Source organism: Rhinolophus ferrumequinum, chromosome 10 (assembly GCF_004115265.2).
Source record: "Rhinolophus ferrumequinum isolate MPI-CBG mRhiFer1 chromosome 10, mRhiFer1_v1.p, whole genome shotgun sequence".
NCBI classification, from domain to species: Eukaryota; Metazoa; Chordata; class Mammalia; order Chiroptera; family Rhinolophidae; genus Rhinolophus; species Rhinolophus ferrumequinum.
The window spans coordinates 50,277,961-50,301,533 of NC_046293.1; the positions used below are offsets into that span (position 1 = coordinate 50,277,961).

General features: G+C 51.3%; 2 protein-coding genes and 1 non-coding gene across 4 annotated transcripts; 2 read left to right on the forward strand and 1 right to left on the reverse strand.

The window, feature by feature from the left end:
• The first annotated feature begins 261 nt into the window (after positions 1 to 261).
• Positions 262 to 6,964, forward strand: LOC117028446 (tubulin alpha-1C chain). The gene is made up of 4 exons (XM_033117028.1): positions 262 to 412; positions 3,290 to 3,512; positions 3,654 to 3,802; positions 5,873 to 6,964. Exons 1-4 carry the CDS (start codon positions 410 to 412, stop codon positions 6,845 to 6,847), a joined length of 1,350 nt encoding a protein of 449 aa, XP_032972919.1. The 5' UTR covers positions 262 to 409; the 3' UTR covers positions 6,848 to 6,964.
• On the reverse strand, positions 1,636 to 1,709 carry TRNAM-CAU (transfer RNA methionine (anticodon CAU)). The gene has a single exon. It is a non-coding gene; the product is annotated as a tRNA-Met (tRNA).
• Positions 6,965 to 19,298: 12,334 nt separating the features above from the next.
• Positions 19,299 to 23,045, forward strand: PRPH (peripherin). Of its 2 annotated transcripts, none has more exons than XM_033117024.1 (9): positions 19,299 to 20,158; positions 20,531 to 20,591; positions 20,777 to 20,872; positions 21,250 to 21,417; positions 21,518 to 21,643; positions 21,724 to 21,944; positions 22,050 to 22,099; positions 22,317 to 22,396; positions 22,650 to 23,039. In XM_033117024.1, the coding sequence occupies exons 1-9, from the start codon at positions 19,629 to 19,631 to the stop codon at positions 22,713 to 22,715; spliced, it is 1,398 nt and encodes a 465-aa protein (XP_032972915.1). In that variant the 5' UTR covers positions 19,299 to 19,628; the 3' UTR covers positions 22,716 to 23,039. The 2 variants fall into 2 exon arrangements, with proteins under 2 accessions (XP_032972915.1, XP_032972917.1); XM_033117026.1 differs by having other exon boundaries at positions 19,300 to 20,158; positions 22,653 to 23,045.
• Positions 23,046 to 23,573: the final 528 nt, after the last annotated feature.

Sequence of the window (23,573 nt, forward strand, 5' to 3'; positions counted from 1 at the left end):
TCCAGTGCCTTCCAGTCGCCGACACCATCCTCTGCCCCACCCCACCGGCCCACTCTCGGGCCACAGTATGTCTCCTCCCCTTCCCGGTTCTTGGGGCTCCTTCCGAAGAGTTTGGTTTGAACTTTTGAATCCACCAATCAGCACCGCGCACCCCTCCTCTCTCCGCCGGCCCCCTGGGGCTGGGCGTCCGGCCTGGAGCCGCGCAGCTCGGAGGTGGGGCCGCGGGGGCCAGGGCGGGGTCCGGTGCCCGCCCTGCCGACACGTGGCCGGGGGAAGGGGTACATAAAGTCCTGAGGGCGGGCCGCCCAGTCATTTCTCCCCCGGACTCCTTGGTAGTCTGTCAGTGGGAGGTTCTTGTCGCCGTACCCCTCGCCACTTCCAGCCCCGCGGAGCCCTACAAGTCTCAGTCATGGTGAGTTGGGGCCCGGGTGGTGGTGTGGAGGGGACAGTGAGTAGTCCCAAGGGGTGGCGGGACCCGGGTTGCACGTGGGACCGTGTCCCGGACCCCTCCAGGCAAAGTGGCATCTGGTGATCATACTGGGAAAGCTGAGTTCACTCGGCAGACACCTCGTCGGGCTCCAACACGCGGCCCGAGCAGTGCCCTCGGTGGAAATAAAAAGCCCTCTTGATCCTAGTGAGGGCATCGTCCCATGGCCCGCCACTGTGCAAGAGAGGCTAGGTAGCCTTCACATTGGCCCCCATGGGTTTGTGGAAACTCAAAATGACCCATACCCCTCCAAATGACCTCACCTTCCCCTGCGCAGTGGAAGCACCTGGAGCACTCGGGCGCTTCCGCACGGAAGGTGCAAACACTGGCGCCACCTCTCCAGCGCCCTGTGACTCGCTGCTGAGTCACCTGTGGTGGGGCTCTGGGGAGAGCTTCCAGTTGCACCACACCAATCCACCTAAAGGATGTAGGCAGGCTCCTCCTCACGTCTAATTCCGCATTTCTGGTGCTTACTTAATGGGCTGTTTATAGCTGAAGCTTTTTAAAAAAACAAGTCCATAAAAGGATATTTTCTTACAAAACCGCAGGGTAAACTAGTACTGAGAGTGTATTCTTAGTTTTAAAGGAACATGAAATTATACATTTTCTATATAGTTTGCAGAGGTATTGAAAACAGTTGTCTTAGAGAACCTCTGTTGGTGGGTCTACCTAAAATAAGACATGCTTTTAAACCAGTATTTGTATATCAAATGTTTCAAAATAGTATCCTTTTTTAAAAAAGGAATACAGTGAATAGTCCAGTTAAACTCTTGAGTGACGACCAAAGTTAACCAAAAGTATGTCTGACTGTAACAACTTGCTTGCGTGCTTGTCACCAAGCAAGACCAAAAAGATACTGGTAAAAGTGTGATTCAGAAAGTAATGTTACTGTTTCAAGGGCAGGAGAGCAGCAGCGGACCTATTTCAGTAATCACAGGTTGGTTTTGTTTGTTTGTTTTGTTTTGTTTTTATTGGGGAACAGTGTTTTTCCAGGACCCATCAGCTCCATGTCAAGTCATTGTTTTTCATTCTAGTTGTGGGGGGCCCAGCTCAGCTCCAACTCAAGTTCTCAATCCAGTTGTGGGGGGCACAGTTCAGCTCCAAGTCAAGCTGTTGTTTTCAGTCTAGTTGTGGAGGGCGCAGCTCACTGGCCCATGTGAGATTCGAACCTGCGACCTTGGTGTTATGAGCACCACGCTCTAACCAACTGAGCCAACCGGCCCCGTTTTGTTTTGTTTTGTTTTGTTTTGTTTTGTTTTAACGAGACAGTGGCAGCTTATCCAGTTAAAGCTAGACTAATTGACTCCATCACCTGTGTCTCTCCATCTCCCTAATGGCCAGGGGGGAGTGGAAAACACTGTCTAAAGGAGAAAGCCAGATGGTTGCACAATGAATGAAAATTGGGGGGCTCAAAAGGTTTCAACAGAAGAAGTACTTCATTAGATGGAGAGTGTGTTCTCAGATACTGCGTCTCCTTGGGCCTGGGTCTGTCGTGGACAGGCCTCTGGTTCTCTCCAGCTTTCTCTGGCTGTGGAACCTCCCAAGTCCAGTTAAAGGTAAACATGATGCAATGGTAAATAGTCAAATAGTCATGGGTTCATTAGAACAAACAACTCCCTTTTCTCCCACAGCCCGAGAGCGGGGTGAGGAGACAACAGTGAATCCTCAGCTTGCTGATGTGTGTGGTCGGGAGACCATGATTGTTTTATGGGGAGTGTAGGTGGGAAGGAGGGGACCGTAAGTCAAAGGTTGTGAGTGATTGGGGTTTTATTAATTTGGGTTATGAAACTAGACTGAGATCTTAGCTGGTGTTGCATTTTCTTTGACTAGTTTCCTATTAGTGACTTTTAGAAACTTGAAACCCTCTTATTGGGGGAAAATGTAATGGGAGATATTTAGTGTCAATACTTTGAAAGCCCTCTGCCAGTCTCCAAGGTAGCTAATCTAACTTATGATGAAATACAATAAACACCCTTCTTTGTTTCCCTCAAGTCTGTGGGTATATATGTTCATTGCCTTATTTTACTGAGCAGGAATGAGTTTGGTAACTTATACATGATTTTGTTCAGCAAGTGAAACAAACATTTTCCCTATAGTATCTTTAAATTCTTAAAACTAGACTTTTTCCACAGTGCCAGAGGTATATGTACACTTTACTAGGAAACAGCTAATTTTTTAAACTGTTAGGAAAGTCTTGGTGACACTTTGAGCTTTCACCACCATGTGTCTACCCCCCAGTCTCCCCTCCCTCAATATAGGTTGGTAGCGAAGGAAAAATGTTCTTCCCTTAAGATTAAATTCTTCCACAGGGTTAAAAAGCTGCCCCTGACCACAGTTTTTAACATACAGCTAACTGCTGCTTCTCTGGTGTTTTCTCCATGAGTCATACAGCTGTAGTTTGCTGGTTTAAGCTGGTTTTAAAGTAAGAGGGAGAAGCTCTTGTCTTTTAAAGAATAGGATTAAAGAGAGACCAGAATGAGCTCAGTAGTTACGCAATCACACAGAAATGAATCAGCTACGAGGGGGAGTTTTGCCTGCCTTTAAGGAATTAGGAGGCATATTTCCCCAGAACTGGGGGAAGTCTATTGCTATAGAGCAGCTTTGTCTTTCTGAAATGGTAGAAACCTAACCTTGAATATCTAATGTGACTACAAAGGAAGGGTCTGGTCTCTGATCTGGCCTAGTATTTCATTAACATATCTATCTGTCCTGAAGTTTAATTAGTCATGTGGGTGTGAATCATTCCTAAATATCCCACTTGATGTGTCATGTTCTGACATTTTCCTTTCTTCCTTCCCACAGCGTGAGTGCATCTCCATCCACGTTGGCCAGGCTGGTGTCCAGATCGGCAATGCCTGCTGGGAGCTCTACTGCCTGGAACATGGCATCCAGCCCGATGGCCAGATGCCAAGTGACAAGACCATTGGAGGAGGAGATGACTCCTTCAACACCTTCTTCAGTGAGACAGGCGCTGGCAAGCACGTGCCCAGGGCAGTGTTTGTAGACCTGGAACCCACGGTCATTGGTGAGTTGACCTCCGTAACCCAAGTGAGATCCCAGGGGTCTGGGACAGGATGTGTGTCCTGGGGGCTCTGTGGATGCCCTGGGGTTGGGCAGCTTGTGCGGGTTGTTAGTGATGGGTGGCCGCTTTGTTTCCCTTTCCCAGATGAAGTTCGCACTGGCACCTACCGCCAGCTCTTCCACCCCGAGCAGCTCATCACAGGCAAGGAAGATGCTGCCAATAACTACGCGCGGGGGCACTACACCATTGGCAAGGAGATCATTGACCTCGTCTTGGACCGGATTCGGAAGCTGGTAAACATAGTACTTTATTTAAAGTGGGGTGAGAGTTTCTCTTACAGTTTTAAGAGAGATCAAACTACAAGAATCATTCTTTGCACACTAAAATGAGCCTTAGACTACTCACTAAGTAACTGGACTTCTAAACCAGACAGTCCTGGGTTATGGAACAACTATTTGGGGGCAGGGCGTTTTCTTTTGCTCATTTCTGTGTCTTACAAAGCAGATTTGGTCAATTGCTCATTCAGTGCGGACAATTTACCTGGAGTCAAGGGGAGAACTGGGAGGCCTTAACAGTTTTACTGACATTTAAGACCACTAAACATCCTTGTTCATATTAATCAGTCAGCTTCCCTTCTTCAGGCTGAGACATCCTTTTCAGGTTATCTTAAGTCACACTGAGTGAGTAGGTGGCTGGATCTGACATGTAACTAATTGATCATATTAGTGGGGGGAAAAAAAAACTGGACTGGTGCCTTATGTTAATACAAAAAGTTCAGTGTTCAAGAAGCCAGTATAAGACTGACTAGAAATGGCCAACACTGGAAACTTCCAACAACATTGAAAGAGGAGTCAGGGGCATTCCTTTATTACAGTCCTTGAAACTTGGAGGCATTGAGATACAAATACAAAAAGCAGTAGACTTGCTTTTCTCCTACAGCTCAGGGCATTGGGGACTGGCCCTGTGGCAGCTGTGTTCACATCCGTGAAGTTGATAAGTGTTCTGTTTGGGTCATTTTAATTAAGAGTCTGATGAAAAGCTGACTCTTTGCTCCTTAGACATTTATGCAGCTTGTAAGTAATTAAATAAACACCAAGAATGAAGGCTGGGGTAGAGGAGCTTAGGAAAATCACATACTAAGCCCAGCCACAACTGGTCTATTCTAAAAAGGATGGACTTGCATCATTCATCGCTTCCTACCTTTCCAGATGTTTATCATAGTCTTCCCAGCAAAATTGGGCTGATGGTTCCTGCTTACAACTCAAGCTTTAGCTACAAGCACTGGCTTAGAAATCAGAACCTGCCTTTAGGCACAAATAAGCCTAGTAAAAGCCATTGAGCGTTCTGGAGTGAAACCAAAACAGTTGCATTTTACCTTGGTGTTATTACTGTGTCCTCATGAGACTTAATGGATGTGATTGATAGACTGGGGTCTTGCCTGTACCTTGATCTCATTCAGTGTATGGACCCACAGGAAAAGGGAACTGAGGGGTTGGTGGAGAATGTCCACATGTCTCTGAGCACCTTTGAGAAGCGAGGGTTGTCAACAGAATACTTTGTTTGAAAGGTCAAAATAATTCTTTTGCAGAATTGCAGGTTGCTAACCAGAATAGCTCAGTTATGTGGTGGAAAGCACCAGTGACATAAAGTCTCATGGAATTGTGACAGTAAGTCACCTTTCCCAGAATAAATAGGCTTTCTGGTAACTAGTGCTTACTGTGCCAAGCATTGTTCCAACAACTTGTTAAATTCTCAACAACCTGAGGTGGATTACTAGATTACTATTCTCCTTTGTTCACTAAATGAGAAAACTGAGATTGAGAATTGAATTTGGTCAAAGTCACACAGCAAGGAACCAGCAGAGCTGGATCCAGATCCAACCTGACTCCAGTATCAGGGCACTGGAGTCTGGCTGTTCTGTCTTATGCACAGAAAGCAGCTGCCAGATCTATAAAACATCCATTGTACGGGGCTGGTGGTCCCAGGCCTGTACTTGGTAGCTCTCCAACTGATAAGAAGTTGCCTTTGTTCTGTGGTCACGGCAGGGGCACCAGAGGTTGCCCTCCCAGTCACTAAAACTTGGGCCCTGCATCCATTCCAGACCTCGTGGTTCTTCTGCCTGCATAAGTGAAAATAGTTCATTTTTAAATAGCCTTTTAGCAGATTCCCACCCCACCCCCAGTCAGGAGTTGATTGTGAAAAGTTTCTCTGAATCACTTAGCACTTTAGAGGCTTTTTATGACTGCTTTCTTAGCAAATACTCAAAAGATTTTTAAAATCTTGATCAACGTAATTATGGATTTAAAGAAGTCAGTCATTGCAGCTTTCACCAAGGCTAAAATTAAAACCCTTTTCTTTTGCAGGCCGACCAGTGCACAGGTCTTCAGGGCTTCCTGGTTTTCCACAGCTTTGGTGGGGGAACTGGTTCTGGGTTCACCTCCCTGCTGATGGAACGTCTCTCTGTCGATTATGGCAAGAAATCCAAGCTGGAGTTCTCCATTTACCCAGCCCCCCAGGTTTCCACAGCCGTAGTTGAGCCCTACAACTCCATCCTCACCACGCACACCACCCTGGAGCACTCTGATTGTGCCTTCATGGTTGACAATGAGGCCATCTATGACATCTGTCGTAGAAACCTCGATATTGAGCGCCCAACCTACACTAACCTTAACCGCCTTATTAGCCAGATTGTGTCCTCCATCACTGCTTCCCTCAGATTTGATGGAGCCCTGAATGTTGACCTGACTGAATTCCAGACCAACCTGGTGCCCTATCCCCGCATCCACTTCCCTCTGGCCACATATGCCCCTGTCATCTCTGCTGAGAAAGCCTACCATGAGCAGCTTACTGTAGCAGAGATCACCAATGCGTGCTTTGAGCCAGCCAACCAGATGGTGAAATGTGACCCTCGCCACGGTAAATACATGGCTTGCTGCCTGTTGTACCGTGGTGACGTGGTTCCCAAAGATGTCAATGCCGCCATTGCCACCATCAAGACCAAGCGCAGCATCCAGTTTGTGGACTGGTGTCCCACTGGCTTCAAAGTTGGCATTAATTACCAGCCTCCCACTGTGGTACCTGGTGGAGACCTGGCCAAAGTACAGCGAGCTGTGTGCATGCTGAGCAACACCACAGCTGTTGCTGAGGCCTGGGCCCGCCTGGACCACAAGTTTGACCTGATGTATGCCAAGCGTGCCTTTGTTCACTGGTACGTGGGTGAGGGTATGGAGGAAGGAGAGTTTTCTGAGGCCCGGGAGGACATGGCTGCCCTTGAGAAGGATTATGAGGAGGTTGGAGCAGATAGTGTTGAGGGAGATGATGAAGGTGAAGAGTATTAACCTGTCTGCTGCAATGTTACACTCCAGTGTGTTGGGATTGTCTTATTTCTGTTGTTCTGTGAAGTCCATTGTGTCGCTAACTTGTCAATAAAAGTGGTGTTATTATTTTGAATGTCACATTGACTTCTGTATCCCAGTAAATACTTTCCCCACTTAGTCAAGGCCAGTTGGGGATGGAGGCTGGCAGAGGATCCACCCACTCATTCGATCAACATTTCAGGTGGCTTCTGTGTGTTGTGTACTGTGCTAAGTATTTTGTCTGCTTCACATAGACCAGAATTAATGTGTTTTTTTTTTTTTTGTAAACTTTTAAGTTTTTCCAGGACCCATCAGCTCCAAGTCAAGTTGTTTTAATCTAGTTGTGGAGGGCGCAGCTCACAGTGGCCTATATAGGGATCGAACCGGCAACCGTGTTAAGAGCAATGCGCTCTAACCAACTGAGCTAACCGGCCGCCCCTAGACCTGAGTTGATGAATGGTGATGAAATCATCTTACATAAGGCTACAGGCTCAGATGGATTGGGCCAGTGCTTCTCAAACTTCAATGCAGATCTGAATCACCTGTAGATACTAAAATGCAGATCCAAATCTATAGGTCTGAGATGGCGCTTCAGATACTGCATATTTTAACAAGCTTCTGTTTGATGTGCTTGGTCTGACCATCTGTGATAGTAAGGGCCGGCAAAATAGGTAGTGAATGGTAGAGCCAAAATTCAACTGGCCAGAGTGCCTTCACTATTGGTGTCAGTATTTAATAAAGTATTAGTCACATGGAAAGAGCTTGGAATTGTGCTAATACAGTCCATATATAGCCAAAATCTACAACGGCAGATAAGATTTTACTTTAACAAGTTAACTGCTTGGAGAAATTGAAGTTGGCTGAGACACAAATTACAATACCGGTAGTCACGGGTTGTGATATTGGTACTTGATCCAGTGTGTGTCGTGAGGAACGTTTGAGATAGGGGAATAATAAGGAAAATTGAAGAATGTGTGTGTAGGAAAGACTAGAGAGGGGAGAGTGCCCCAATTTGGACTCTCTTCTAAGCACCTGTTAGAAGTGTTTTTTAAGTGTGAGGGTGGGGGGAAAAGGGAAAGTGTGGGGGTGGACAGCTTGGGGGTTAGTACGTGGGTACCGTTGTATGGCCGATAAGGTTGCGCTGAGCAATGGAAAAGGACGAGGACGGCCAAAGGGCCAGGCCGCATGCAGAAGGGAGGAACCAGTTTTGGTGCTTGGGTGGTGGTCTGAGTGGAAATGCCACCCAAGTGGCAGGAGATGGAGGCAGGGGTATGGCTGCAGACGGTTCACGTTTCCTCCCTGACTGACATTTATTCTGGTGCTGCTCAGTCATCGTCTTCACTGGTGTTTTCACCCCTTAGCCTTGCTCACCTCCACCCCCTTACTCTCAGAGGAGAGCATCTTAAAAAATGGGCCCATTCTATCTGGGAGCACTGAGGGCACTGCTTCCAGCCTGTGGTGCTTCAACTTTGTGCTGGGGAGGGTCTCACCTCATTCATCACAAGAGCACCCCTGGCCTTATGCCCAGCAGGGCAAGGCGTAGCCCTGTCGTATCCTTGGGTACAAAGCCAGCTATTGCTGCTTCTCGGACCAGATTTCTACAGCCTGAGCATGGGGGCCGGGGGTCTGGGAAGAAAAGAAATCATGGACAGGCCGGCCAGCCAGCCTAGCCACTAGACGGGCACCCGAAGACCTGCCCAAGCTAGGAAATCTGTCAACTACAGTGTGAGTACTGGAGGAGATGAGTCATCCAGCTTCATCCGAGTGTGACACCCCACAATAGCAGAGGTCCATTCTCTGAGCCAGTATTTCCTGAGCACGGCGCCCTGAGATGGGATTCAGGGGTTTCCTGGGCCAGTCACCCTTGTCCAGGAGCAGCCCTTCCAACTACGTCAGTAAGCCTTACAGGTAAGTCATTTCTTCATGCCAAGATGTGAAAAGGTGGGAAACCTTGAAGCAGCCATAACAGGGGGTGGGTGGGGGAGAAGGGAGAAAGAAGAGTAGCTCAGAAAAAATATTCCAGTAGAACAGAGCCTGGGGCATTGGAAGAGCAAAGTGCTCATGGTTGGGGAGGGATTTGTCCTTGCAATGATGATTTTCCCTTCTGGCTTGGTGAGAGAGTGAATAGAAGTTAGCCTGCAGCAAGAACAAACATATCCCAAGGTCTAGGTCACTGCTTTGTATCTGACAATCATCTGATCTGCCCTTGAGCACAAATGGAAAGTCTGGACTCAGATGTAGCCATTGCCGATGGTTGAGGCTTGAAGGGGATAAATAGAGCCTAAGAGAGTGGGTGCAGGCTCTGAGATTGGCTGGAGCCCCAGATTCTGGCTCGGACTTCCCTCACCTGACCTGAGGAGCCATCTGCTTCCACCCCATGGAGGCCACTGGCCACTGAGGGCCTCATGGGCCCCAGGCATGGCTGTTCTGAGATGGGGTGAAGGGGAGAGAATGGCTGTGAGGGGCCACGTGCTGGCCTATCCACTTGTCACCCTAAGCGGGAAGCAGTTGGCAAATGCTGCTGCAGCGGAATCTGTCAAGCAGCCCACAGTCTGGACTGAGGTGGTCAGGTAGGTTCAAGCTTGGGGAGTGCCTGTCTTCAGGCCTCAGACTTCCGGAAGATGTGTGACAACCCTGAGGGGGGCTGAGGGAGGAAGGGGAGGTTCTGTCAGGGTGGGAGTTTCTCATGATCTTAACCGCCCTGTGAGGAGATGCTGCTATACCCATTTGCATAGTGGAGGAAGTGAAAACTCAAAGCTCAGAGAGGTTAAGTATCTAGCCTAAGTCTACAGAGTAAGTGGCTGGACTGAAATTTGACCCCAGAACTGATTCCACTCTGCCCACCAGCCTCCGCCAGGGGAAGTGGTCACCGTACCTGGCACCTTCCCATTTCTGGGTGAGAAGGGTCAGGTCCTGCGCCTGTCAGGCACGAGGGCCACAGTGGCCAGCCCGTGTGGAACACTGGATGGAGCCATGGCCTCAGAAAGGAGATGTTGTTATGCCGTTGATTGTTAGATCACTTCCCAGGAGCCCTAGTCCAGCGCCCAGGTGACAGTACACTGTTCCAGAGAAGCAAAGCCAGCTCGTCCCCAGTAGCCAAACTGTAGCTTTCCTAGTGAGGGGGCTTTTTTGTCCAGGCCTCCCTCTGAACTGAGTGCATCAATGCTCAGATCGTGGAGATACAGTGTCCTTGCAGGGTAGCTGCTACCATCTTTCTGGACGCCTACTGACAAGATACCAGCCGCCATGGAGACAGGACAGCTCACACCTAGAGCATCACTCCCCTGCGCACTGGGCCCAGAATGGTTAGCTTCTGTCAGCCAGGACTCGGGGTGATGGCAGAGATGATCCAGGCAGACGGCTCTGGGAGCCCAATGCCAGGGCAACTGTCTGGGAGACACAGGGCTGCAGCAGGCGAAGGGAAAACAGACCCAATGTGTCAGGTGGGAAAGGTTCCCACCCTCTGCCCCATGAGAGAAAGTCCCCTTTGCTGATATCTCAGCCTGTCATTGCCCCATTCATTCCAAGAGCCTGGTGTCCCTGAGTTTGTCAGCCCTGAGCAGGTTCTGGGGAAACAGTTCTTTCTTCCTCACATACTGCTTGCAGTCTGCAGTAGGAGAGAAATATTCAGCAGCAATGAACCTACCAGAACTAGAGACGTGTCTTCTTTAGTCCTAAAACCAAAAATGCTTTTAAACACTTGTCTCATCACCAGAAGACTACTTTTCCTCTCTTTTAAAAATGAGAACAAAATATAAAGCTTTCGTAATTACACAGTTTTGTCTACAAGTTTCGTAATTACACAAGTTAGTTTAATTCATAAGGGGCTGGGTATCAATTCAATCTCACTGCTTTCACCCCTTCCCATACTCTGTTTTTATCAAATATCTCATTTGGCTTCTAGGAGATGTCCAGCCTGACAGGAAACTACTATTGAAATGCTCTTGGCAAAAGTAATGATGTTCAATCATGCCTTTATAATAATCATTTCAGTTTTTAAGTTTCACTATTTTGGGAGACCCTATTTGGTGCAAGTCACTTTGCTGAGTACTACAGAGAAAACATTTAGTTTTTTTTGTCCCCCTTGGACTAAAGACAGATCACATAGGCACAACCCTAATTCAAGGCAGTATATGGCACAAGTCAGAAGAGTGGTTACCGGTGGCAGCCACTATTGCATATCTACCCCAAAGCCATCCCAGCTGGTTGTTTTACCTGCCAACATAACCCGGTTCTGTTCAGGTGTTGGGCACCCATGTGCATTGGGGGGCCTGGGCCTCCCCACCACCAGGGTGAATCCTAGTCTAAGCCGATCAAGGTTATTCCAGCTCTCTTGTCAGGGATTGGTTAAGGAACCAGCATGTGGTGCAATTATGGGAATGAGAGGTGAGGTAATGTCTGCTGGTTGGGGGCCAGGGGGAAGATGTTCTTAGAAAATTTTCCTTGCTCTTAAAAAGGAATGCAGGGAAAGGATTCTCTGCTCTGCAACCCTTGGGTACATGATGCTTGAAGTTGCTGCCGTCATCTTATGACCACGAGGGGGAAACAGGACAAAAGCTAATACCCTGAGCGTGACACAACAGAAAGATGAAAAGTGCCTGGGTCCTTGATAGGATGTTGAGCCCTGAATTAACCTGCCTTGAAACTTCTCTGCCTCTGGGTTTTCCATTATGTGAGATTATAAACCCCCTTATTGTTTAGGACATTTTGATTTGGGTCTTCCATTGCTTCCTGCCAAAAGCATTTTTACTAATATTAAAGCCTTACACAATAGTGTATAGAAACGTTTAGTAAAATAATGATATCCCAACCCTTTTAAGTTTGCATAACCCTTTTCCAGTGCAAATATTGCCCCAGGAAAGTAAAGATTCCATGCGTCCCTCCCTTTCCTCGGTTTTTGGCCTTCCTCTGCCTGACGTTCCTAGTCAACCAAATTGATCTGCTTCTTCCTGTCCGTGTTTCCAGGAGTCTTGGCTGAACTTAAACGATAAATTGAAAGCAGACAGGGAACATCTGCAGGCCCGAAAAAATGTCCCTTCCCTTTTACATGCAACTGTGGAGGGAGCAGTCTGCGGAGTATCGAAGAGCCAGGCGGCCCACTGGAAAGAACCACCCCTTCCATGAAGTCTGGCCCAAAAGAGCCTGATCCCAGTGCAATCCCAAATCTTCCAGACCCTAAGGAGCTGTGAGCTGCCCTTGCAGACAAGGGGGTGGTGCCAGGTGACTCTTGGAACAAGGACCAGACCACATACTGGGGACTCTAGGGTATGAATAGGGTTCACTCTACTAGTTGTTCCCCTTTGTGGGGCCCTTGGGTCCTTGAAAGGAGAAAGGCTTTTTCTCCTTTTCTGACCAATTTGGTTTCCTCTACTCTTCCTCCCTTCTCCCCTCTCTACCCTACTGCTCATCTTCTCCCTTCCCTCCCCCTTTCTCCGTCTCCATTTCCCCCATTACATCCCTTCCCTCCAGCCAGGCACCAGCACAGAAGTGTGTTGCAGAGAGAAATCTCCTAGGGAGTGAGAGCATCTGACCGAAGCTGACAATTGACCCTCACTGGCTGGGAGATCCCTTGGCTGGGAGATCCCAGGTGTCAGACAAGGACCTTTGTGGTCTGCAGGCAGAGGGCAGGCAGCGCAGTTTGTAGGGCATCAGACCCTTTGAACTTGTCTGTTCAGCTGTCACCTAGCCTCTCCCTGCAGGAGATGGGGTGAGATGGATGGCAAAAGTGTCATGATTGCAGAAAAGAGCCTTCTGGCGGCTGCCTGACAGGGAGGAGTCCCTGTCCTGTCTCATCTCCGTGTTCAAGTCCCCGCCTGGGTAGAGGGGTGACTGAGGTCTCTAGCAGGGGCCACGAGCCAGGGCCATATCTCTTCACAGCCACAGAATTGTAAGTACTGCCTGCCCTCTCAGTGTCTTCATTAGGAAAATGAGGGAGGGCTCCCTAGATGATCCCAGAGTTTCCCACCTGCTCTAACCTTCTGGGGTTCCAGACTGAGGGACTCGTGGGAGTTGTATAGTGGGAGGGAGTGTGTCTGCCAGGGGGGCCAGCATAAAGTCTGTTCCTTGGAGCAATCCCAGTAAATGGAGTTGAGGGTATGGGAAGAAATCTCTGCCCTCCTTGGACTCCATGACTGTGGTCTACTCTGAACATGAACCCTTCAGCTGGGGATGAGATCACATGGATGTTGCAGCTCACATCATCCCACGACAGGCTGCCCCATTTCCTGCACTCCTCCCCTCCCTCTCTGTATGGGGACTGCCGCTCTCTCCCCTGGAGGATCTGAGGCCATCACCCTGTAAAGGAAGAGCTGAAAGCCACTGGGGTCAGTGCTCTGAGAGCCACCACAATCTTTACTAAATGCTTCTTTGATTACCTAGTCCCCTGCTCGACAACCTATATGCCTGGAAAGAACGTCAGAAATTTCATCCACGCCCTTTATTTTAGTATTTTCCTCATGAGGAGAGCAAGGCCCGGTGACTGGCCCAGGCCTGGGACCAGGTTTCTTGCACATCCTCTGCCGGGGAATAGGGAGAAACTCTCATCAGGCACAACCTCTGATAAAGAACTGCAGAATCAAGTGGAGACCAGAACGCGAACCCCAGGTTCTATGCTGACAAGCAATGTGACTAACTGCAGCTGCTCCTTTTTGGTCTCACTCACTCAGTAACCAGAGCCATTGCTTTGCAGTGCACTGGTGCTGGAGACAGTGGACTGACCCACTCAAGAGAGGGTGCAGACGGCATGGCTCTCATGACCTTTAAACACTCCTGCAAGAACCTCCTGAGGACAAGTACACTCCCTTACACAACCCATCTTCACACCTAAAAACAGTAATAATCATTCTGTAGCATATAACACACAAATTTCTCCAAGAGCCTTTATTTTTCTTTAAATCCAGGATCCCAAGTAGGTTTGAACATTGCATTTAAAATAAGCCTTAAACTCTTTACTCTGATTTACAAAGCCCTACGTGTTCTGACCCCTTCCCGCTCCTCTAACCTCGCCTTTCCCTCTCTCCTCTCCCACCTCTCTCACCAACCTTTCTCCAATTCCTCAAACATGCCAAGCTCATCCCAGCCTTACCCCTATGCTCTGACTCTTCCCTTTGCCCAGGTGACAACCAAATATAATTCCTGATCTTTGAATCTGGATTGGGGAAAATAGATATTCAGGACATTATTGCGACAATTGGGGGAATTTGAATATAGACTGTATATTGGGTTAAAGAATGGGTCAATATGCAGGACCATGGTTACGTAGGAAAATGCCCTTCTTCTTAGGAGCTGCAGGCTGAAGTATTTAGGGGTCATCATCAATATCATGATGTCCGAATCTTACTTTCAAAGGAATTGTGGCAAAATATTGATAATTGGTAAATCTGGAAGAAGGGTATACTGGTGTTCATGGCAGCATTCTTTGAACTTTTCTCTGGGTTTCAAAATAAAAATAAAATGGGGGAAAAGATGAACAGTTTAAAGAAAAAATCATAATCCAGATAAACTCAAATTTTCATGTGCATTAAAATCACCTTGGAAGGTTGTTAACATGCAGATTCCAGGGATTCAGAAGATCTGAGTGGGGCACTGGAATCTGCTTTTTAATGGGCCCCCAGGTGATTCTAAGTCAGGTCCCCAAGCCACACCAAGAGAAGGAAGGTCCACTTAGCATTCTGTGGCCATAGGCTGCTCTCTGTTCTCCAGTTGAGGGGTAGCTGGTGAGAAGGGTCAGATAGGCAGGTTGAGATGCGATTTTATGGTTAATACAGGACGGGAGATTGCGGACACAGTAGAGGACACCGGGGAGCTGAGGGCAGATTTTGCCCCCCTTCCCTGGCTTTTGGCTTCTGGGGGTGGGAGCAGAGGAGGGTCCTAGAGCCCATGGGAAGAGTGAAATCAGGGCTCTGAAATCCAAGTACCAGTGCTATTCTATTTTACACGCCCTGGGTTAATTCTCCTCATCTGTAAAAAGGAGGTCGTAATAATTTTGAAGCATCCTCCAAATTCCAACGTTCCCTTAGCCTTGAGTCAAGCTCAGTAAGCAGGGACGCCTTCAGACTGCAGATATGTCATTCTGGCTTCTGACCAGAAGGTGGCAGCAACACATCTCTTTATTTTCCAGACTGACATCCATGGGGAAGATGTTTTTCAGGTGCCTCAGGGTTACCCTTCAGTTTAACCAATAGTTATTTGACCAAAGTCTTGTGCTAGACACTGTGGACACAAAGGTGAATAAGACCTGATCGCTGCCCTCAGGGAGAAGAGGTGTTGGACATATAAACAGATTACTAGTTTACTAACTGTGTGATCTTGGACAAGTTGCTTAATCTCTCAGTGCCTCAGTTTCTTCAACTGTAAAATGGGAATAATAATAACACCTATGTCATATGGTTATTGTGAAGATTCAAAAAAAGTAGTATTGTGTAAAATGATTGGCACATAGGAAATTTTAGCTATGACTGTACGATACGGTGAGAAAAGTGATGAGATGGAAAAGATACCCAGAGTGCTCCCTAACTGGGAGGAGTGGAGTCCCAAAATGGAGATAATGGGGAAGGAATTCCACTCTGGTGGAGCCACTCTGTCAGTGGGGACTCTGCAGCCAGACCGGAGCTGGACTCCTTATGGCGGAGGCTCATCTTGGCTCCCGCAGGCCCAGAGCGCGAAACAGCAGCAGGATGAGCCTTCCTGGAAAGGCCGCCACCATTAGCTCACTGTGCAGCCTCAGACAGGTAGCTTTGTACCTGCGAGCCTCAGGTCCTACCTGTGATGGGGAGGGGGACTGCGGGAACCCAGGGGCAGTACTGAGTCCGTATCTGGGACACTGCTGAGTCAGCTGTAAAGCTGGCCAATTCAGGAGCAGCAGGGCCATGAGCTCGGGATGTAAGGAGGAAGCAGAGATCCTGGGAGAGGACATTGGACGTTCCCCGGGATGTAGGATGGAGGTTGAGCCAATCTTAGACCTCAAGGGGCGGGGACACCCCAGCTGACACTTAGTTACAAGTAATTAGGTTTATAGCCTGGCTCCTCTGCGTCTGTTTCTTGTCACATGGGAGGGGAAGAAGGCAATCAACAGTGTTGAGCACCTACATGAGCCTCACAACCTGCTAATTGTTTTATGTGCAATAATAACTCATGTAGATCTCACAGCACTGCTGGGAAAAAGGTGTCATCCTCCCAATTTTACAGATGAAGAAACTGAAGCTCAGAGAGGACAAGTAACTTGCCCAGGGTCACACAGTTAGTCAGTGCCTAGGCTGGTGCCCTGATCTTTTCTCCTCTGACCTCTTCCTCCAATCTGCCTCAATTGCTCACTCCCTTAGAAATGCCCTGAGAATCTTATCCATTAATACCCCAACCCCAGCTCCAGAATCACAAATTCATGCATCCTGCTCTCTGGAAACAACTTCCTACACTCTCAGTGCCTCTTTCAATTTCTTTGTACTATGACTGTTCCTTGGCCTTGCCTGGTAGTCTAGCTATGGACCTCTTTACTCTGCCAATCTCCCACCCTCTCTTGCCCCCCCTCCCACTCAGCTTTGAGTCCAAGGCCCATCATTCTGTAGCTCTCTTGCTAGGAACCTAAACTTCATTGCTCACCTTCCTTGCAAACCTCTGAGGGCATCCAATTGCCATTTCTCTCCAAGACTTCACCAGTGCAGCCAAGGGCAGCAGAAAGAGGAGGCTGCTGCTAACACTGGCTGATCCTTATACAGCAAGTCCTGTGTGCCAAGCACTGCGTAAGTACTGTAGCACTATGAGGGAGGCACTGTAATCATCATCCCCACCTGTGGATAAAGGCAATGGAGTGAACTGAGGTTAAATCACTCACTCAAACCCAAAGCACACAGCTAATTCAGTTGAGGAGCCTTGATCGAACCCAGGCAGCCTCAATCGAACCCAGAGTCTCCATCTTAATCAGTGTACTACTTGCCTACACAGAAATACGAGGCCACCTTCCCCTCAGCCAGGAAGTACTTGGCTCCTTCCACCCTGGGTCCAGACCTGCTTGTAGCCAATAGTGAGGACAATCTAAAAGAAGTTCAGATCCTCACTGTATTAGGGAGCTGACAATATCACTCGGTAAGTCAGTAATAATAATAATAATGAGTAATAAAACTAGCTTACATTTTCAGTTGTTATTGTGTGTGTTCTAGGTATTTTACATGTATTTATTCATTTAATCCTTCCACGAACACTGTGAAGTAGAAGCTACCACTATCCCCATTTTACTAAAAAACATGAAAGACCATAGTAATGAGCCTAAATTCACACAATAGTGTTGAGTCAGATGGGAAGCTTGGCAGCTGGATACCAGAGCCCTGGCTCTCAACCATGACGCTTTCCTACTTTTCTTCTGGTCTCAAGACCTCTTAGGCCTGGCTCTTTCTGAATAAGGGGGACAAGTCTCCTCTGCCTTGCCAGCAGGCCTGGTTCCCCCACCCAGGCCCCAGCCTTATTCCCTCCACAGTTCCCAGAGCCCTGAGAGGGAGCCCTGGTCCCCTCCATTCTGAGGCATCTGGGAGGGGAGGTGGGAGCTTAAGCACAGGAGGGGATGGAATCCAAGCTGGAACTCAGGCCCAGCCAAAGGGGACCCTACTCGCAAAGGCCCAGGTCTACCAGCAGCTCCTTATAAAGACACAGCCCAAGCTGGTCCTCCCAGGCCTTGCTTGCCCGTCCGCACGCAGCACTAGCTCAGACTCCCAGTTTGCTCCTGGAGGATGGCAGACAGGGGCAGGGCAGGGCCTAGGCTGGAGTCAGTGGGGCTCCAGGCCAACAGCAGTAGGGCCTCAGAGCCTAGGGCTGCAGCAGAAAGCAACAAGCCTTCCTCAGTCCCCTCCTCACACCTGCTAAAACCCCACCCCCAGCCCAGGCAGGACCCTATCTCTCCCTGCTCCCAGGATTTAGTAGGGACAGGCCCTGATTTATCCATCGGTCCCCTGTCTCCCATCCTCCCTCTTCCCATTCCCCTGGCAACCAAACCAGACCCATCAAGGAGAAGGACCTGGCAGCTGAGCAGGGAGAGACTAATGGCCCGGAAGGAAGGAGGGGCCTGGAGAGGAGAGGAAGGAGGTAGGGTTATGCGCTGGCAGGCAGGCGTTGGCCCATCTCAGAGGACACACACAAAGAAGGGAGGCTCCTCTGCCCTGCAATGCTGAAGGAGCTGGCTGCCAGGGAGCCGCCCTCCTCACTGTCTCAGCCAGAGATCCAACCCACAGTCCCAAATCTGCTTCCCCAGAAACCCAGCTCTTGTCCTCAGGGCCAATTGGAGGCAGACCTGTCCCTACTGGAGAGCCCTGGAGTCCTCAGCGGCCACAGCCCCATGGCTCCTGGCAAACCCAGCAGACCTCATCACCCTGGTTCTTGCAGACTATCCGAACTGCTTCTGTCCACTCCTGGGCAGCCTGTGCCTGCGTAGTGGAAGCCATTTGACATGCAAAGGCCAGACATCAGCCTTTGAGCTAACTCCAGGGTGGGAGAGTGTAGGAAGGGATATGTGATGTGTGTGTGTTTGTGTAATGTGTGTGCACATAGGTATACAGTGCTACTATATCTATGTATCTGTGTGCACGGGCTTGTAGATCTGTTCCGGGCCTTCTTTCTCCTCATTCAGTCCCTGAACCATTAGGGATGGGCACCTTCTCTTTCCCCATCTCTTCCCCATCCAGCCTCTTCCATCCCTGGGTACCTGCAACTCCCCAATACTGGGAACCAGTTCCTGCCAGTGTGTCCATCTCTGAGCCTTGGCAGCAGCTAGTACCACCCTTCAGCCCCCTCCCCTTCCTATCTCACAAATAGCCCTGGTTCCCGTAAGGCTGTGACTGAGCAGCCGTTGGTTGGGGGAAGGGAGAATCCAGGAAAGCCGGACAGCATACACTGGTGCTCACTCAGCTCAGCTTCTGGCAGGGCATAGATCCTGCCTAGAGGGACCCAGAGCCCAGCCCACTCACCCTCAGGCCCTTCTGGTGTCCCCACCCTATTGCAGCCCAGGGTAGGTCCAGGTTTGGGAGCTGTGTCTTTAAAGCTGAGATATCAGCAGGCACCCCCTGGCCAAGTGTCCAGGGGAGGGGGAGGGGAAGTAGCCAGTCCATTAGCTGCAGAGCTGGCGCCAGGCAGCAACCGTTCACAGGGCCCTGGGGATTACAGAGAGATCAGCCCTTCCCCACCCTCCTCAGCTGCTTCTGCCCTCCTGTCCCCCATATCTCCCTGGGTGTGGTGACAAAGGGAGTAGCTGACACCAGGTGAAAGCAGAGCTTAGCGTTTAGGGAACAACTGGAGGTACAGGCTGTGGGGCCTTGGCCAGGCCAGCTCTCCATCCACCTGGGCCACCTCCTCCCTACGCATGTACGGGAAGCCTGTCCTTCAACCTCCAGTCCTTCTATCCCCCAATTTTTACCAGTTCTTTCAGGCAGGGACCCCAGCTCAAATCAGGCCCTCCCATCCTAGGCTGCAGCTCTGGATACTTGTTGGAAGGTGCTGACCTCCAATCCTGCCTGCTTTGGGCCTGTAATCGCCATCCCTGCTTGCTTCCCTGCCAGCAACAGGGGGAACCAAGTAGGCAGGCAGCCAGCAACCAGGGATAGCGGGTGCGGCGCTCCTAATGCTCCGCAGGGGTGGGGCGTCCCCCTCCCCACATAGCCGCACAGTCAGGCCAGTGGGAGGAGCTGCCCGTGCCCCCCCTGAGCCCGCAGGACTATAAAGCCGCCTCCAAGCGGTCTGCAGCTCCTGGACCAACTCTGCCAGCGGTGACTGCCCATCGGCCGCCATGAGCCACCCGTCGGGCCTCCGGGCCACCTCCTACCGCCGCACCTTCGGGCCACCGCCTTCACTGTCCCCCGGGGCCTTCTCCTACTCGTCCAGCTCCCGCTTCTCCGGCAGCCGCCTGCTGGGCTCGGCGTCCTCCAGCTCCTCCGCTCGCCTGGGCAGCTTCCGTGTCCCCCGGTCCAGCGCGGGTGCTCTCCTGCGCCTGCCCTCGGAGCGCCTCGACTTCTCTATGGCCGAGGCCCTAAACCAGGAGTTCCTGGCCACGCGCAGCAACGAGAAGCAGGAGCTGCAGGAGCTCAACGACCGCTTCGCCAACTTCATTGAGAAGGTGCGCTTCCTGGAGCAGCAGAACGCGGTCTTGCGCGGGGAGCTGAGCCAGGCCCGGGGCCAGGAGCCGGCGCGCGCCGACCAGTTGTGCCAGCAGGAGCTGCGCGAGCTGCGCAGGGAGCTAGAGCTGCTGGGCCGCGAGCGCGACCGGGTGCAGGTGGAGCGCGACGGGCTGGCAGAGGACCTGGCGGCGCTCAAGCAGAGGTCAGGGGGCAGGGCCGGCTGGTGGCCGTAGAAGCGCTGCTCCTCGCTCCCCTCCCCACCAGCCACCCGAGGGAGTAACAGCCCGGTCAACCCCGGCGGGCGTGTGCGGGCGGGGCATCCTCGCCTTCCCTCTACCACTTTGCTGAGTCTCTGGGGACGTGAGGGAGAGGGGGAGTGACTATGTCTCCCCTGTGTGTATAACAGGGCCCCAGCTCAGCGCCCAGCCCGTTAGAGAGAAAATGGGAGCACGTCCATCAGGCAGCCTGAGCCCCTTCCTCAGAGTCCTGGGCAGTAGCAGCCTCTACCCCAGATCCTGGGGGGCGGGGAGGACCGTCACCCCGCAGCTCAGTCTCTGTCCACTCTTTACGCCAGGCTGGAGGACGAGACACGCAAGCGGGAGGACGCTGAGCACAACCTCGTGCTCTTCCGCAAGGTGAGCCTGGGCCCTTAGTCGACTTCCATCTCTCCACCCTTACCCCAGGCCTGCGTGTACAGGGTGGCATCTGTGGGTGCGGGGAGGTGACCATAAGCCTTCAGAGGCCGACAGAGAGGGCCTGGCCCTTCCTCGGGCTGAGCAGACCCTCCCTCCTCCTGAACCCCCACTGCCATCCCACGAAGGACGTGGACGACGCCACCCTCGCCCGCCTGGAGCTAGAGCGCAAGATCGAATCTCTGATGGATGAGATTGAGTTCCTCAAGAAGCTGCACGACGAGGTGGGTATACCCGGATGTCAGGGAAGGCTTCGGAGGTTGGGGGTAGTCTCCTTGGATCTGGGAGATTGGCGGGTGGAGAGAAAAAATAGCCCTGGGGAAACGAAGTGAGATTGGGTAGATGCAGCCCCTCAACCCTAGTCTACAGGTGGTTTGCCTCCCGCCCCTGCGCCACCTGGTGGCGAGCAGCGCAGCGGCACCCTGGAACCTGGCCGCCGGCTCAAAGCCCGAGGCGCTCAGGCGGCGCAGTCTTGTGTGCTGCACTCCCTGGCGCCCCCTTGTGTTCATTCAAGTGTTTTTTGCTCTTTTCTGTCCGCGAACTGCGCGGCCCGCGTGGGATCTGCGCGGCGAACTCGACGTCGTGTTGTCCTGGGCGGCAGGAGCTGCGAGACCTTCAGGTGAGCGTGGAGAACCAGCAGGTGCAGCAGATCGAGGTGGAGACGACCGTGAAGCCCGAGCTGACAGCGGCGCTGAGAGACATACGCGCACAATACGAGAGCATCGCGGCGAAGAACCTGCAGGAGGCAGAGGAATGGTACAAGTCCAAGGTGCGAGAGCCCAGGAGAGCTTGGGAGGGTCTGGGAGGGTAGGGCGCTGCGGTGAGGGCGTATCCCGCCCGCTCACACACAGATTGCCCCCATCCCGCAGTACGCGGACCTGTCCGACGCCGCCAACCGGAACCACGAAGCCCTGCGCCAGGCCAAGCAAGAAATGAACGAGTCCCGACGCCAGATCCAGAGCCTGACGTGCGAGGTGGACGGACTGCGAGGCACGGTGAGTACCAGGCTGCGCGCCCGACCCGAGGGTGGACGGTGACAGCTGTTCCACCTCTGACCCCCACTTCCCCCCGCCAGAACGAAGCCCTGCTCAGACAGCTGCGGGAGCTGGAGGAGCAGTTTGCTCTGGAGGCCGGAGGGTACCAGGCCGGCGCCGCGCGCCTGGAGGAGGAGTTGCGACAGCTAAAAGAGGAGATGGCGCGACACCTGCGCGAATACCAGGAGCTCCTCAACGTCAAGATGGCCCTGGACATCGAGATTGCCACCTACCGGAAGTTGCTGGAGGGCGAGGAGAGCCGGTAGGGGCGGGGCTGGGGGAGAGGGGTGGGGCGTGGTGGGGTTGGGTGTTCAGGGTAAGGGAGCAGCCTGGGCAGAGTAGCTGACCCCACTTGCTTTCCCCGCAGGATCTCCGTGCCAGTCCATTCCTTTGCGTCCTTAAATATAAAGACTACTGGTGAGTCTCCCTCACCTGGCTTCCTACCTGTCTGTCCCCTTGTCCACTTCTGCCCTGACCAGACTCTTGCTATGGCTTTGCTCTGAGATTGGTGAACTACTGAGTCCTGGTCTACTCTCGCCCCTCATCCTTAAGCCCCGCCCCTCACTGACAGGAAGGGGGGCTTTAAAGGAAACCCCAAGCCTCCTCCCTTCCACCCCTCACCTGCTTTTTCCAGTGCCTGAAATGGAGCTTCCCCAGGACAGCCACAGCCGGAAGATGGTTTTGATCAAGACCATTGAGACCCGGGACGGGGAGGTGAGATGGGTCACTTGAGACCAGGAGCCCTTCGTTTCCAGTATTATTTCTGAGCCCCAGCCTGGCAGCAGCTGATCTTAGGGTATTGTGGGTTAGTGGTTCTTCCGGTGGGAGGGAGCAAGGGAGATAGAGAAAGTGGAGGACAGACTGGAGCCTCAGCTGCTTATGTCAGAGAGGGGGACACCATGCCCCAAAGGAGCTGGAAGGAGAATGGTGCTAAATGGTTTGTGCTCTTCACATGCCTTGACCTTAGCAGGTGGTGACAGAATCCCAGAAGGAGCAGCGCAGTGAACTGGACAAGTCTACTCACAGCTATTGAACCCATTGGTCCAGAGCTCCCTGACCCTGCCCTAAACCTACTCTAAGCCCACACCCTAACACCAGTCCTGAATGGGTCTCCTCTCCCTCTGCATGTGTCTAAGGGATGGTACACTTCCCTGGCCTGTAGCCAAGCCCTACCCAGCCTGCAGTGGCTGGGCTTCTCCCTGCCTTACATATAGATATGACCCATATCTTCCCCTTTTCTCATCCTGATAAGAAGCCAATGGTCCCCAGGTCCAATCTACTCCTGCCATGATCCCATGATCAGTGGGGTGGGCCAGGGTCTGAGTTTCACTTTCAAATCAAATAAAACTGCTGTCAAGAGAAACCTCTCCAATGCATTTGTGTCTATGGAAGTGGGGGGTACCTGTGGGGAGAAGGCTCAACAGTATTTTCCCCTCGTCTCTAGTCATTTTTCTTCTGAATCCTGCTATCTTGGCACCTATGACTCCTATCTGCCCTTCTGGATTTTCTCCTACCTCTCGGTCCATTCCTTCTTAATTTCTGTTCCCCATTTGCAGTCCAGAATGTCCAGATGCCTCTGGGTGTCCCGTAGGTCCCTCAAATTCAACATGTCCAAAACAGAACCCCTCATCTCCCTCTCCACTATTTGTGATCTGGATTCTCCACCTAGAAGAGGGCACCTCTGTTGCTCAAATTAGAACCACCTCATCTCTCATCTTACACCCCTTTCATTTCTCCACACTCCCCCCTCACCGCAAACAACAATTCTGTTCATTGTACTTCTTAACTCATTCTTCCCATCCCCATGGCCACCACACTAGTCTAGGCCACCATCATCTCTTGTCTGGGTTCCAATATCTGCCTCATGGTCTCTTTCCCCTGGCCTGGCTCT